The sequence below is a fragment of the Anolis sagrei genome, chromosome 2 (assembly GCF_037176765.1).
Source record: "Anolis sagrei isolate rAnoSag1 chromosome 2, rAnoSag1.mat, whole genome shotgun sequence".
NCBI lineage: Eukaryota > Metazoa > Chordata > Lepidosauria > Squamata > Dactyloidae > Anolis > Anolis sagrei.
In genome coordinates this window covers 151,549,088-151,566,017 of record NC_090022.1, presented here as the reverse complement: position 1 = coordinate 151,566,017, position 16,930 = coordinate 151,549,088, and the positions used below count along the sequence as shown (strand labels likewise).

General features: G+C 45.3%; 1 protein-coding gene across 1 annotated transcript in view; it reads left to right on the top strand.

Moving 5' to 3' along the window:
* Positions 1-4,622: 4,622 nt before the first annotated feature.
* SHB (SH2 domain containing adaptor protein B) overlaps positions 4,623-16,930 on the top strand; it is a 164,952-nt gene continuing 152,644 nt past the window's right edge. Inside the window, exon 1 of the mRNA XM_060763765.2 lies at positions 4,623-5,679. Coding sequence (XP_060619748.2) covers positions 4,930-5,679 — 750 coding nt within the window. The 5' untranslated portion in view covers positions 4,623-4,929. The remainder of the gene's footprint in view (positions 5,680-16,930) is intronic.

Sequence of the window (16,930 nt, the reverse complement as noted above, 5' to 3'; positions counted from 1 at the left end):
GATGATGATGATAATAATATTCTTTATTTATACTCCACCACCATCTCCCCAAAGGGGACTCGGGACGGCTAACATGAGGCCAAGCCCAAAATAATACAGCAGAGTTAGACATAAAACAACAGAAAAATTGCATCACAACAAAATACATAAAGTAACAAAATAAAATAACCCACTGTGCCACCAGAGGCTCCTTACAATTGAAGAAATATGCTAGGTAATGTTCTAGAACATTTCAGTGACCCGTCTAACTGTACAATCTAGCATAGTAAAGGGGTTTTAAGATACCAACTCTTCTGGGGGATGCTGTTTAATTTTTGTTTTAAATGTCTTTTATTACCATTTTATCCACTCTACAATTACCTATGCCCTGTGCTGCTGATGTAAATCAACAGGGTCTTCGGCCCTGTAAAATTCATGGGAAATCTTGTTATAAGAGCCACGGTGGCCCAATGGGTTAAATCCTTATGCCGGCAGGCCTGCTGACCGAGAGGTTAGCGGTTCGAATTTGGGGAGAGTAGGTTGAGCTCCCCCTGTCAGCTCCAGCTCCCCATGCATGAGAGAAGCCTCTAACAAGGATAGTAAAACATCAAAAACATCTTAGTGTCCCCTGGGCAACATCCTTGCAGGCGGCCAATTCTCTCACACCAGAAGAGACTTGCAGTTTCTCAAGTTGCTTCTGATATGAAAAAAATCTTGTTGTAAACTGTCTCCCTTTACTCACTTCTCTCTCTGTCCTATCATTTTGTTCAAGACATTTTTGCAGTTGAGCTCAATGCTGCTGTAACACTGCACACCTCTGGTGGATGCATAAGTCAAGCCACAAGGAGTTTCCCTGAGTCACACAATTCCCTCATCTCCCTGTTTTGACAATTCTAACTGGCAGCAACTCCCCAGACAAGATCCTTGTCTAGTTCACCCTTGAGATGTTTGAAATTGAACCAAAGACTTTCTGCTTGGAAAAAAAAGAGCATGCATTCTGTGACGGAGCCATGTCCTAGCTTAGCTTGGCTCTGCTGCTCACATTAGTGTGAATGTAACACTACATGGATTGTCTCTGGCATTTCATTGCTTCCCACCCCAATTCCCTTTTATATTTATGACACAAAGTGTTCAGGGTGACCCCCACTTTAAAACAGGTGGGGGCAGGGAGCAAAGTGAATGGGGAAGTGTTGCTAATAAAGCAGAACAAATGCCTGACCAAGTAGTGGAGTCGTCAGCAAGGCTTTTGTTTTCATCTGTTAATTTTTCTGGAGTCCGGAGAGGCAGGAAAAGAAAGGATAGCAGCCTTAGGGTAGTTGTCCATAGAGACAAACAGGAATTGCATCCGGAAGACCAGCAGCACCTGTTAGCAGTAGCCAAAGGGGCACTTCTAGCTGGATGGATAGAAGACTACAGGGTACCAACACACAAGGAAGGTGGCATTGTACAGTTGAACATCTCTATCCAAGGATTCAACACTTATGGATTCAACCATCCACAGATTGAAAATACTTTTTATAAAATCCAAAAGACAAACCTTGATTTTGCCATTTTAAATAGGTATAAATGTTAACTGTATATGTCTCTATGTTGGCATGTTTTATTTTCTGTGTATATATATATATATATATATATTTGTGTTATCTGGTACTAGTTAGAAAGTAAGGAGCCCCCAGTGGTGTAATAGATTAAACCCTTGTGCCGGCAGGGCTGAAGACCAACAGGTCAGAGTTTTAAATCTGGAGAGAGTGCGGGTGAGCTCCCTCTGTCAGCTCCAGCTCCCCTTGCAGGGACATGAGAGAAGCCTCCCACAAGGATGGTAAAACATCAATACATTCGGGCATCCCCTGCGCAACATCCTTGCAGACAGCCAATTCTCTCACCAGAAGTGACTTGCAGATTCTCAAGTTGGCTCCTGACATGGAAAAAAAAGTTAGAAAGTACATTAGTAGGGTGTTTTTTTTAAAAAACAACAACATAACCTTCTAATGTGCTTGCTCATTTTATTATTATGTTTTCTTCTTTTTTGTTAATAAAAGTTAATATCATGGAAAACAAATATAAATATACCATTTTACCATGCCTTTGTGTATAATGGGAACTAAGTATCTACACATTTTCGGATCCATGGGGGATCCTGGAAAAAAAACCTAGCAGATATTGAGGGCACATTGTACATCTCACATCCTGCAGGGCCATCCAAGCTTCAGCTACAAGTTGTGCTTAGAGGGACCCACCACCTGAGCAGGAGAAGCACACCAGCAGTGCTTTGAGTTTTACCTATGTGTACACCTGAAAAAATTCAGGGGTGGTTTGATCCCAAGCGTCCCCTCCTTTCTATCCTTCCTTCATGATAGTATGATAGCTGGGTCTGGAAGCTCCGAGGAAGCCCAGAGGAAGGCTATGATAAGCCCCACCCAAGCCCATAGCCAATAATAAACTTTATTTGTTGATAGTATGATAGCTGGGTCCGGAAGTTCTGACTGTTACGGAGATGCTGCAAAGGTGGCTGTGAATAAGGGAAGAGAGGGGGCGGAGTAAGAGTGGGGAGAGTGAAGGAAGTATAGAAAGGAGGGGATGCTTAGGGTAAGAGTTAGGGCAAGGTTTAGGGTATGGTTAGGGGTTACAGTTTGGGTACGGTTCAGGGTTAGGATAAGGTTTAGGGTTTGGGCTAGGGTAAGGGGTTAGGCTTAAGCTTACGGTACAATTCAGGGTTACAGTAAGGGTTAGGGTAAGGTTTAGGGTTTGGATTAGGGTAAGGGTTAGGGGTTAGGGTTAAGGTAAGGTTTAGGGTTAGGGTAAGGGTTAGGGTAAGGTTTAAAGTTTGGATTAGGGTAAGGTTTAAGGGGTAGGGTTAAGGTAAGGTTTAGGGTTTGGATTAGGGTAAAGGGTTAGGCTTACGGTACAGTCCAGGGTTAGGGTTAGGAGTTAGAGTAAGGGTTAGGGGTTAGGTTTAGGGTTTGGGTTAGTGTAAGGGTTAGGTTAAGGGTTTGGGTAAGGGGTTAGGAAAATAGAGGGAGAAACCGTGGAGGCCGTGACAGACTTTGTATTTCTAAGTGCAAAGATTACTGCAGATGCAGACTGTGGCCAGGAAATCAGAAGACGCTTACTTCTTGGGAGGAGAGCAATGTCCAATCTCGATAAAATAGTAAAGAGTAGAGACATCAGACTGGCAACAAAGATCCGCCTAGTCAAAGCCATGGTATTCCCTGTAGTAACCTACGGATGTGAGAGCTGGACCTTAGGGAAGGCTGAGCGAAGGAAGATCGATGCTTTTGAGCTGTAGTGTTGGAGGAAAGTGCTGAGAGTGCCTTGGACTGCGAGAAGATCCAACCAGTCCATCCTCCAGGAAATAAAGCCCGACTGCTCACTGGAGGGAAAGATACTAGAGACAAAGTTGAAGTACTTTGGTCACATCATGAGGAGACAGGAAAGCCTAGAGAAGACAATTATGCTGGGGAAAGTGGAAGGCAAAAGGAAGAGGGGCCGACCAAGGGCAAGATGGATGGATGGCATCCTTGAAGTGACTGGACTGACCTTGAGGGAGCTGGGGGTGGTAACGGCCGACAGGGAGCTCTGGCGTGGGCTGGTCCATGAGGTCACGAAGAGTCGGAGACGACTGAACGAATGAACAACAACAAGGGGTTAGGTTTAGGCTTATGGTACGGTTCAGGATTAGGGTAAGGGTTTCACCATTAAAGAACTCTTACATTCCTCCTATATTATCTGTCTGTGGCCTGGCATACATTAGCTAAAGGTAATAGTATGAAAGCTGGGTCCAGAAGCTCTGAGCCTTACGCCGTTTCCGCTTTGCTCCTTCAGGAGCGTGGTTTGCGCAATGCAGAATGGAACAAATATTATAGAAGGAATGTAAGAATTCTTTAATGGGAAAACCTAACCCTAACCTGAACCCTAACCCTTAAACCCTAACCCAAACCCTAATCCTAACCCAAACCTTAACCCTAAACCTAACTCTAACCCTTAAGACTAATTCTAACCCTAATCCTACCCCAAACCCTAAACTTTATCATAACCCTCCCCTCCTTTCTATCCTTCCACCAATTGAAGTATATTCCTGCCCTCCTCAGTGTGCTGCTCTCTCCTTCCCCGATTCACAACCGCTGTTGCGGAATGTGCGTAACATTCTGAGCTATCTGAGCTCTGGTATGATGGTTAGTTTTTTGTTTTTGTCGTGTCATGAGTGACTTAAGAAACTGCAAGTCGCTTCTGGTGTGAGAGAATTGGCCGTCTGCAAGGATGTTGCCCAGGATATGCCCGGATGATTTGTGGGAGGCTTCTCTCATGTCCCCACATGAGCAGCTGGAGCTGATAAAGTGAGCTCATCCGCCTCTCCTTGGAGTCGAACCTGCGACCTGTCGGTCTTCAGTCCTGCTGGCACAGGGGTTTCGCCACGGGGGCTATGATAGCTGGGACCGAAGCTCAGAGCGTTACCCAGCACGCCTTCCTTATCCTGGCCTTCGTTTGCTCCCCTGGGAGGGCAGAGAGGAGTGCTGGCCACCTGCGGCGGCAGGGAGAGCGACGTTCAAGGAGCAGCCCGCCCCTTTCTTTGAGCCCGGGGAAGCCCGAGCCAATGGCAGGGGAGCGCACTCTTTGTCCCGCCCCTTTCCCAGCAGGGGCGGGGCCACTGAAAGCGGGCGAGGAAGAGCTTGAGAGAGGGAGCGCGAGCGCAGGAGGCGGCGGCGCGGCGAAAGGTCTCCCGTGAGTGGAGAAGGGAAGGGCAAGGCTTGGAGGAGGAGGAGGAGGAGGAGCGAGCGCGTGCGTCAGGTCCTGCTGGCAAAGTCGGCAAAGTTCAGGCGAGAGAGGGAGAGAGGCGAGCCCAGCGAAAGGCGCCTCTCTCTCCAGAGAGGAGAAGAAACTTCTCCGGCATGGAGGCGAGGCTGGAGCGGGCGCGGCGCTGAGCCTCCCCGATGGGCGTCGTTGGCAGGCGTCATGGCCAAATGGCTGAATAAGTACTTCAGCCTGGGCAACAACAAGACCAAGAGCCCCCCGCAGCCCCCCCGGCCGGACTACCGCGACAAGCGCAACGGGACGGCGGTGAGCGGGAGCGGAGGGAACGGCAGCAACGGAGGAGGCGGAGGAGGCCCCCCCAGTTTGAACCACAGCCACAGCCACCGGCACCACACCTCGCCGGCCTTCCCGCGCCACGACACCAGCGACCTGCTCCGCGCCTACCGGGCCCAGAAGGAGCGCGACTTCGAGGACCCTTACAGCGGGCCGGGCTCCTCGCTGCGGAAGCTGCGCGCCCTCTGCCGCGCCGAGTACTGCGCGCCCGAGGAGCTGCTCCTGGCCGAGAGCAGCGACGCCACCGCCGTCGCCACCGCCAAGCCCTTCTCGGCCGCCTCCTGCTGCGGAGGGAGCAGCGCCAGCACCGCCGCCGGCTCCGGAGGATCCTCCTCCTCGGTGGCCTCCGCCTCGCCCCAGCTCTTCCGCAGCCAGAGCGAGCGCCGCGCCGCCCCCGGAACAGACCCCGCCGCCACCGCCGCCTCCGCCGTCAAGTACATCTCCCCGAAGCACCGGCTCATCAAGATCGAGCCCAGCAACGAGGGCGGGGGCAAAAGCGGAGGCGCAGGGGGAGTTGGCGGCGTCACCTGGAGCCCCCCCGGGAGCACCGGCTCCGGACACAAGAAGCTCAACAAGTGCGCCGAGCCCGCACCGGACAGCGGCGCCAAGAAGGAGAAAGTAAGTGTGTATGTGTGTGTGAGAGAGAGAGAGGGCACCAAAGGGGCACCATGCAGGGTGCATCTCTCGAATTAGTGCAGCATATTATTTATTGGGTTGCTATAAGTTTTCCGGGCTGTATGGCCATGTTCTAGAAGCATTCTCTCCTGACGTTTCGCCTGCATCTGTGGCAAGCATCCTCAGAGGTTGTGAGGTCTATATGGCCATGTTTTCGGTGTGCCTTTGGGGACTTTTTGTTTTTGTCATGTCAGGAGCGACCAGAGAAACTGCAAGTCGCTTCTGGTGTGAGAAAATTGGTTGTCTGCAAGGACGTTGCCCAGGGGACGCCCGGGTGATTTTGATGTTTTATCATCCTTGTGGGAGGTTTCTCTCATGTCCCCGCATGAGGAGCTGGAGCTGATAGAGGGAACTCATCCGCTTTTCCCCGGATTCGAACCTGCAATCTGTCGGTCTTCATTCCTGCCTTCAGTCCTGCCGGCACAGGGGTTTAACCCACTGCGCCACTGGGGGCTCCTTTGGGGACTGAACAACCCATTTCCTGCCAAGCCCAACTTGTCTTTCTGATGCTCTTCACCTTATCTCTCAGTTGAAGATTAATTCCTTTGTTATCCCTTCGGAGCCCCCTCACAATTCATAGCACTTTCTACCTATTTCAGTTTCTACCCCCCTCAGTTTCTACCTACCAACAAGCTGAGCTTGTTGACCAAAAGGTTGCAGGTTCGAATCCAGAGAGCAGCATGAGCTCCCGCTGTCAGCCCCAGCTTCTGCCAACCTAGTAGTTCGAAAGCATGCAAATGTGAGTAGATTAATAGGTACCGCTCCAGCAGGAAGGTAATAGCACTCCATGTACTCATGCCGGCCACATGACCTTGGAAGTGTCTAAGGACAGCGCTGGCTCTTCGGTTTAGAAATGGAGATGAGCACCAACCCCCAGAGTCAGACACAATTGGACTTAATGTCAAGGGAAAACCTTTACCTTTACTAGTTAAATTGAAAAGAGGAGCCCCCAGTGGCGCAATGGGTTAAACCACTGAGCTGCTGAACTTGCTAACCAAAAGGTCGCAGGTTCAAATCAGGAGAGCGGCATGAACTCCTGCTGTCAGCCCCACTTCTGCCAACCTAGCAGTTCAAAAACATGCAAATGTGAGTAGATCAATAGGTACCGCTCCAGCAGGAAGGTAACAGCTCTCCATGCAGTCATGCTGGCCACATGACCTTGGAAATGTCTATGGACAACACTGGCTCTTCGGCTTCTTATAGACTTAGCATGGGGATTTGGTTAACCAGTTAAAATTCATAAGTAAACCCGTTTTTTAAAACCTGAAAAAAATTAGGGGGGGGGGGGGGCAGATTGTTCCGCATCCTAGTTTCCAGGGCAGCAGAAAACAAGCTTACTCCCTCCTCCCTATGACTTCCCCTCACATATGTATACATGGCCCCCATCATGTCTCCCCTCAGCCGTCTATTCTGCAGGCTAGAGATGCCCAGTTCTTTAAGCCACTCCTCATAGGGATTGTTCTCCAGACCGTTGATGATTTTAGTCGCCCTCCTCTGGACACATTTCAGCTTGTCAATATCTCCCTTCAATTGTGGTGCCCAGAACTGGACACAGTGTGATTCCAGATGTGGTCTGACCAAAGCAGAATAGAGCATGGGTTGCATGACTTCCCTGGATGTAGACACTACACTCCTATTTATGCAGGCCAGAATCCTATTGACTTTTATTGTTGGCTCATGTTTAACTTGTTGTCCACAAGGACTCCCAAGATCTTTTTCACACGTATTGCCGTCAAGCCAGGCATCCCCCATTCTATATCTTGGCATTTCATTTTCTAACTAAGTGGAATCTCTTTCATTTGTCCCTATTGAACTTCATTTTGATGGTTTTGAATTTTGCTTCTGTTTTCTGGAGTATTGGCTATCCCTCCCAATTTGGTGTCACCTGCTATTAGGATGCTAAGAGAGAGAGAGACTCTAATACCAAAAGTTTGAACTGAATGCTTTGGGGCAATTACAGCAGCCCCTGACTTGATTTTATGCACCTTGTTCTTTCAAAGCCTTTCAGTGGGATGTTTGAATAATCCCACTGAATAACCCCACTACGTCGGGATTATGGCAGTTGGATGAGGCACCACAGTCCCAAAACCTTGTGAAAGGACCCAACTTCAAGAATTCCTTAGTGTTCAGACGTAGTGTCTCACCTCACTGATTTTATAGGGAGGTCACAGTGTAGTAGAGGGTTCAGAAGGAAGGAGGATCCCTCTGTTTTGTTCTGACTAACACATGTTGGGTTCACTCCACCAAGGTGAACAGGTGGGTAAAGCTGTGGTGTCTGGGGGGATTGGGAAGATCCCTTTGTAACAGACCTTGACCCTAAGGGTTGATTTGCATGTGTGGACAGGCAACGCCTTCCTCCCTGGCTTGAGTCCATGGCCTGTGGTTGAACCAGCTCTGGGCGCCTGAGATTTGGTCACTAAGCCCATCCCTAGTTTCAGTTGGTGTGGGAAGTGCCTTACAAAACACAAAAGGGACAACATTTGGGACAGCAAAGAGACCAGTAGAGAGTAGATTGGGGACTGCCATGATGCATGGAGAGAGTCTGATTGTCAACAGCGCCAGTGACTCCTGCATGCAGGGATGTGACCTCTTCAGGAGGCTTGGTTTGGTGGATCTCTATAAGTCCTCTGGACTTCGTTCCCTGCTTCTTCTTTCTCATTCACATACAGTGTGAGATTGTACCTCTGTATTCTCACCACCACTTTAGGTTGTACCAAGGCTGGAGCTACACTGTCATACAGCGCAGTTTCAGAATTCAGATAAACTGCATTCAACTCGATTATATGGTAGTGTAGACTCACAGAATCCAGTTTAGTGCATTTAATCTGCAGTCAGAACTGAATTATATGAACGTTTATATCCAGTCTGAGAAATTGTGACATTTCTAGGGCTGAGTTGGGATTTGATTTGCCTTTCCCAAGCCAAATCAACCATATTGCACACTGGCTCTACTTGGACACTCCTCTAGAGATGTGTTACAGTGGGTCAGGCAGATGAGTGTGCTCTTTGGTATGGATTCTGAAATAAGGAACACTTTTTTGGCTTAGGTGCAGATTATTACAAATAGGTCCACCTCCACCCTGCATTATGCAACTATTGAAAGGCAAAACTGAAGTGTTTTTTTCTGGGTAGTATGTTGTTGTTGTTGATGGTGGTGGTGGCAGGGAGTCACTTCTCCTGGCTTAGATATTGCCTGCATCCATTTGTCACAGGGCATTGATAGGGCAGTAACAGGGCTTTAACCAATTACCATTTCCTTCCTCTTTGCTGGAGTGGGTGACACTTTCCTCAGGCAGATTTTGCAGCTGAGCTTGGGAACCAGATCCAGGCATTTCTGGCTTGACAAGTCTTTCTTTTGTCAACACCTCCAGCTTTCTGATGGACAAATTATAGGTGTTGCCAGTTTGGTGCTTAAATCTGGGGATTGTGGTGGGTTGGGCCTGCATTCAGAACTTTTCAGCCACACTTGTGCATTGCTGGTCAGTGCTCCATTCTTAAGATGCAACCCGTTTAAGTCACTAAGGGAGTGGAGACCTCTGTCTGGTCAATTTGGCTTTTCTTCGGTGAACTAGAAATGCCTTGCCTGGTGACTCAGTGGCTTAATATCTGGCCAACTGAAAGACATCACAGCTTGCTGCGACTGTTGTCAAGACTGTGTAACAGATAGTGGTTGTGTTTTCAGATCTACAAAAGAGAAAATGTTTTAATTCCTCAGATAAAGAACTTGGGTAGCAGGGTTTATTTGAACTGCCATAACCTGAGTCATATGCAAAATACTCCTTGCTGCTTTAGTCAGTACACATGCATTCAAAGGAGTGTGTTGAATATCCAGGAGGTTTAAGGGTAGGTTTGCTATCACATTAGTGTGTATAATTTTTGTGTCAGCCATGTGTTGGAAATGCAGCAGACATGTTTTAATCAGTTTTGGTTTTGTATCCAGCTGGCATGTATAATCATTTGTGACAGTCAATAAAATCAAGGGAAAGAGGCATCTTTTGGAATGGTATTTTTTTGTGGCACCAGCATACCGGTTTTGAAGTTCTTAAAATCCAGCTTTTTCAAGAGAAGGAGTTTCATGGTCTGTGGCCCTGCTGAATGAGCTTTCTCCGGAGATGATCATCACCAAAATAGCAGTGTCACAATCTAAAGTTATCACAGTCCAAAGAGCAGCTTCAGTCAAGGGCTCAAAACATATTTATTGTTTTAGTTTGTTGCTATTCAGTTTTTGAAAACAGACCTTCCACCTTTTTCATGTATTATAAACATATTGCATTGAGGATTCTCCATTCATGAAGGGATCTCTCCAGCCCTATTAAACAAGAAGAGACCAGAGTCTGGGTGACGATTTATCATGAGTGCTTTGATTGTGTCTTCTTCCATGGTAGGGAGCTAGACTGGATGGTCCTTGTGGTCTCTTCTAGTTCCATGATTCTATGATTCTAGGAATGATCTTATGATTCCTTTTTGTCACACTCTGAAAAAGTAACATTCAGTTAATGGCAACAAAGACTCATAGTACTCATGTCTGAAAGCATACATAGATATTCAGTGATTTCTGTTTTGATATTTTATGATACATCGGTTGTTTTTAAGATTATAACTCTGTGTAGGACTTGGTAAATTGATTTTATTTAATTGTTGAGAAGTATCTCTGGAGAATAAATCATAAGGTTTGAAAGAGATATTGACAAGCTGGAATTTGTCCAGAGAAGGGTGACTAAAATGATCAATGGTCTGGAGAACCAGCCCTATGAGGAGCAGCTTAAAGAGATGGGCATCTTTAGCCTGAAGACGAGAAGGCTAAGAGGAGACATGATAGCCATGTATAAATATGTGAGAGGAAGCCACAGGGAGGAGGGAGCAAGCTTTTTTTCTGCTTCCCTGGAGACTAGGACGCGGAACAATGGCATCAAACTACAAGAGAGGAGATTCCATCTGAACATGAGGAAGAACTTCCTGACTGTGAGAGCCATTCAGCAGTGGAACTCTCTGCCCCGGAGTGTGGTGAAGGCTCCTTCTTTTAAAGCTTTTAAACAGAGGCTGGATGGCCATCCGTCGAGGGGTGTGTGTGTGTGTGTGTGCTTTGAATGCAGTTTTCCTGCTTCTTGGCAGGGGGTTGGACTGGATGGCCCATGAGGTCTCTTCCAACTTTATGATTCTATGATTCTAAAGCATTTCCAATGTAATTAAGATCTTGTCTTTCTGCTTCTTTCTTTGTTTATGCACTTTATAGTATTCTCTACTTTTTGTACATTAGGCCTGTTGAGCCTCATCAACTTTGAGTGCGCCCAATGTATCTTATCTTGTACTCCTTTGGTATCCTTAGTGGCAGTGGTTACTTAACAATGAGTGAATAAGCTGGCCCTCTCCTGAGTAGGCTCTTTTTTCTCATTGAGGAAGCCCTGATAAGCCTCCATGGAATTCCAACATTCCCTAGAATACAGAGGAGGAAATGGCACCTTGTCATTTGAATTTCCCCTTTGTTTTCAAAGATGGTTTTACAGCGTAACACAGCATGAACTATTGTTCAAGAAAAAAATCAAAGCTTCTCTTGCTGGTATGCAGCTAATTTGTTCAGTCCTCATGTCCTGCCTGGGCAGGACTTTGAAATAATTGTGATATTTCATTATCATGATTCTTTAGTGATAATTACGTTAAAAATGCCTTGATGAAGTTGAAGTCACTAACAGAAGAGGAAGGTCACATTGTTGGTGGATTGGCTTAAGGAAGTTGCAGCTGCCCTGAGTTTGCAAGATCTTAGCAGGGCTGTTCATGCCAGCGTCTTGGAGAGCTTCCATTCATAGAGTTGCCATAAATCAAAGCCAGTGTGATGTCATTTAACAACAGGTTGAAAAGACATTCTGTGAACAGGATGAATCTACCTTACACTGAATCAGACCGCTAGTCTGTTATCTGCAATAGTATTGAGTACGGTAAGCAGAAGCAATTTCTAGAATGACAAGTAGAGACTTTCTGCCCACTGTTCTACCTGTGGCCAGTGGTCAGAGGTTATAGGAGTTGTCATCTAAAAGATCTGAAGGGCACTAGAATAATAGAAACATTGAGTTGGAAGAGATCACAAGGTGCCACCTAGTCCAATCTTCTGCCATGCAGTAACACACGATCAAAGCACTCCCAACAAATGGTCACCCTGTTTAAAAACTTCCAGAGAAGGAGACTCCACCTCATTCCACTGTCAAAGAAGGTCTTATCATCAGGACATTTTTCCTAATATTTAGGTGGAATCTCTTTTTTTCAGGCTGTTTACCTTTCAGATCTTTGAGACAACACCTCACATAATTCCTGGCCTTAACTATGCTGTAACTCATCCTTTCTTGCTTCCCTCCCCTTACAGGGAGGTGGTTACTTGTGCACATGTTTTCAGAGTGGTTTAAATAGATATACATATCTGGACTATGTACATTGTCACTTAATGGTATCTAGCAACAATGGAGGCTTTGGACCTGGAATAGATACAACAGAGAGAAGCAGATGGTGATAGGGTTTGATACAAATATGTGTAAACAGAAGAAGAAATTTGGTTGCACAGGTAAGGCAGAGATCAAAGTTGAAATGACTTGTTATCAGTTGCAACATATTTATATCTCTCAGCTTTTGCAGTGGGAAGGTACTATTTCAAAGCAAGACAATGCTCCAGGCAGAAGCAGAAAGCATGTGCTTTGTTCCCAAGTATTTCTACATGTTTACCAAGTGTTGCAATCTAGGATTATGATAGCGTTGTCCATTTTGCAGCCTGGGGGGATGATGCCTTGCTCTAGCTGCAAATATTCCTGATATGTTGAGCAGTGCAAGAACTAGGCCATTTTATAAATGGGGACATTTGTCTCAGGGAAATGGTTAACAACCCAAAATTGTGCTTTGAACCTTTTAGGTCTTTACCAAGCCCAGTCAAGGATTCCTTCATGAAAAGATCAGTTTTTATTTCATTAATGTTTGCAATATATATCCTAGCCAGATGGCTTCAGTGTTGATATGTACAAAAGCTGTCCATTAATTTTCATGTAGGTTTCCAATTTTCTGCCTTGGTCTGACCAATCTTCGAATTCTCAGAACTCTAGTGTCAAAGTATTTCACAAGGAAGGTGCTAGCACAGATGGGTCCTGCTAATTCCAAATGTTTCAGGGATCAGAACTGGGTCGTCAGTGGAAGACAGAAAGATATCTGGAAGATATTCAGGGTCCACTTACACTGTATAATTAATGCAGTTTGACACCACTTAAGCTGTCATGGCTCAAAGCTATGGAACATTGGGATTTTTAGTTTGGTGAGGCACAAGCGTTCTTTGGCATGGGCAGCCAAACACCTTGTAAAAATGCAACTCATAATTCCGTAGTGTTGAGTCATATCAAATGAAATAAACATTTCATTAATGCTACTGTACAGATGGATTGCTTATTTTTCCAGTGCCCAAACCTCAGATCATACAATTTTCAGAGTTGCAAAGGATCATAAGGAAAGGATCATATACTCCAACTCTCTGCCATCAAAGCACTCCTGAGAGGTGACAGTTCAGCCTCTGTTTAAATATTACCAAAGTGGGAGAATCTACTATTTTCTGGGGCAATCTATTCCACTATTGAACAGCTGTTAAAGTCAATAAAAAGAGTTCTTCATGTTTAGGTAGACTTTTTTTTCTTGTAATTTGAATCGATTGGTTCATGTTCTATTCTCTGGGGAAGCACAAAACAAGTTGGCTTCATCTTCTACATGACATCACTTCAGTGAGTTAGAGATGTTTGTCACATCACCTCATAGTGTTCTCCAAGCAAAATGCATCATTCTGCATAAGGCTAGGTTTCCAGAGCTTTCATCATCTTGGTCACTCTGTGTTGGACACATTCCAACTTGCCAGAATCCTTCTTGAATTGTAGTGGCCAGAACTGGACACTACAATTCACTGTTCTCTCACTCTGGTCATTGTATTCGTGTTGATGCTGCATCAGATCGTTGACTTACATTGATCTTCGTTGTTACCAAGATTCCAAGATCCTTTTCACGTGTGTTGTGAACCAGGTGGCACCCTTCCTGTATCTGTGCATTTCATTTTTTCTGCCTGTGTGTAATACAGAATATTACTTCCTGTTGAGATTCATTTTGTTTGTTTTTGACCCAGCTCTCCATCTGTCAAGGTCATTTTGAATTCTGCTACTGTTCTCTAGAGTGTGAGCTACTCATCTTCTCATTTGAAATCATTTTCAAAGTAGATAGATATGCCTTCTGTTTTATCATTTAAATCAGTGTTTCCCTACTTTGGTGCTTCAGTTCTAGAACATTCCAGACACGGACATCAAACTGATTGATCAGTTGTTTCTAAGCCCTTTTTGCTTTTTTTCAAGATGGGGAAAATACTTGCTCTCCTCCAGTCTGCTGGGACCGTTCCTGTCCTCCAAGAATTCTCAAAGATTACTGCAGTGGGACCCCTTCTACACTGTCATATAAAATCCAGATTATCTGCTTTGAACTGGATTATATGAAAACGTAGACTCAGGGCCCTTCCACACAGACATATAACCCAGAATATCAAGGCAGATAATCCACGATATCTGCTTTGAACTGGATTATCTGAGTTCACTGTCATATAATCCAATTCAATGTGGTTTTTATACAGCTGTTAGGAAGGGGCCTCATATAATCTAGTTCAAAGCAGATAATGTGGATCTGCTGCTTTGATAATCTGGACTATACGGCAGAGCCCAGGGGGGGGGGGGGGAATTGGCCAGGAAAGCCCCATGATAGGCACACAACAACAAAAACAAAGTTAGTTATTCGTTTGCTACCTGTTTACCTATTCTAGGCTGTGGTTGTCTTGCTGCGAGATTAATACCATTTTCACAAGGTGCAGCATTGTTCTCCTTCCTTGAGAATTTTGAGAATATGAAAGTATTAAATAATTTGGCCTTCTCTCTTCCCCTTATTATAATATTAGCATCTTTTCTACATAGTGGCCCTGCCATTTCCTTGTACTTACTCTTACTCTAAATATAGTCCAAAAAATTAAATGCTTAGGGAGTTTAATTGATATTGCCTATTTATTTGCATTTCTGTTTGGTACCCCCGATGGAACAGTTGGTTAAAGCATTGAGCTGCTGAGCTTGTTGATCGAAAGGTCGCAGGTTCGATTCCGGGGAGCGGCATGAGCTTCCGCTGTCAGCCCTAGCTTCTGCCAGCCTAGCAGTTCGAAAACATGCAAATGTGAGTAGATCAATAGGAACCGCTCTGGCGGGAAGGTAACGGCGCTCCATGCAGTCATGCTGGCCACATGACCTTGGAGGTGTCTACGGACAACGCTGGCTCTTCGGCTTAGAAATGGAGATGAGCACCACACCCCAGAGTCAGACATGACTGGACTTAATGTCAGGGGACTACCTTTACCTTTACCTTTTACCCCTCTTCCATTCCCTTCTGAAAGTTATCTGTACATCCACCCTAGTTTTTTTAGACACCTCCCATGAACTCTTTTTCCTTTGAGCATCTCTGGTCATGGGATATCACCCGGTGTTTCCCTCAGGTTACAGAAATCAATTTTGTTGAAGTCCAGAGTGTGCTTGCCTAAGAGGACACAAGTCAGCTCCTCACAGGATCCCACTCCATCAACTAGTTGATCGCTGTTGGATAGGATCAAATTCATTGAGAGCATAGGTGGTGAAAACTATAATTCGGAATTTGACCAGAAACTAATTGGTAACCATGGACAGATTGGTACTGATGAGTGGCCTGCCTTTTTAGCAATCTTATACCAGGTGCTCCAGGTTATTGAATGTGTTTTATAATGCACTCTTGGTTTGTATGGGTAAACATTGTGATGTGGCCACTACTTCATACACAAATTGAGAGTTAATTCTACAGAAGACTTTCTCATTCTGGTATTCTCCAGATGTGCTTACCTACAACCATCATGGTCAGTGGCTATGATGGAAGATGCAATGCAGTATACCTGGAGAGTATAAAAAAGGGTTTTTCAGTTTCTCTTGTCGACTGCAGGGGATTTCAGTGATGTGGCTGATGCTGAGAGGTTTCCCAGTGGACAAACAGAACTGAAAAGGCACCTGAAGGTTCAGAGTTGTAAAGGACATACATCATCTGCAGCTTGTCAACATTAACACGCAGACCCCCAACCCCACCCCTGATTCTATATCAGGGACACTATTTTACCACATGACTGTATAAAACGGGGCTTGAGCATCCATGAATTTTTATATCCATGGAGGTCCTGGAACCAGACTTCCATGGATATCAAGGGCCCATTGTGTGTAGTCCTAGTGCCTTTGGGGTGACTTCACATTATAGTACTGATTTTTTTGTCTGTGTTCAACAATTGGATAGAGATTTGCCATCAATACAACAAAGGGATTAGTATAATTTCATCTTCATATAGTAGGATGGTATTGAAAGAAAAAGGCTTACCAGGCATGATTACATGGTAGAAGTCAGCCTGCCAATGTAATCACCCTCTGTCCATGGAATGGGGCAGGAACACCATATCTTTCTTCGTCTAGGAAATAGAATTGTTTAGACCAGATATGTTAGTATAATTTTGGACAAAATTAAATCGGCCTGATTTTGAAGAAGAGTAGTAGTGGTCTTAGTTTTATGGCCTTGAGTTTAGGCAAGATGCAAGGAGATGTGCATGAAGTTGTCTTTGTCAGGTGTTTGCTAAATTCTCCACCCAGCATGAGACATCCACATGCTATCCCCCAGGGCTTTTGTCCTCTCCAGTTGAGCAAGCAGTGATGGGAATGAGAAGGAGAAGGGACTATAGGAAGCCTTTCCCCCCAAGGCGTATTACTTGGTGACATCACCAGAATGCTGGGAGACCAGATGTATGAAGGAACTAAATAAATACAAACAATTCATGGAATCATAGAGTTTGAAGAAACTCCAAGGGCTATACAGTCCAACCTCCAGTCATGCGGAATATGCAATCCTTACAGATGGCCAGCCTCTGTTTAGAAGCCTCCATAGGAGACTTCACCACACTCCCAGACAGCATATTCCACTGTTGAACAGCACTTATCATCAGGAAGATCTTCATGAGGGAAAAAAAAAACATTTATTGTTAAAAACTGATAGAAAATCTTTTTAATTTTGCTTTGTTTATATGCTTTAAGGAACACAGAGTGATTTAATAGTTGAGTCTTGAGTACTCTCCTTTTAAAAGAAAATGAACAATTAT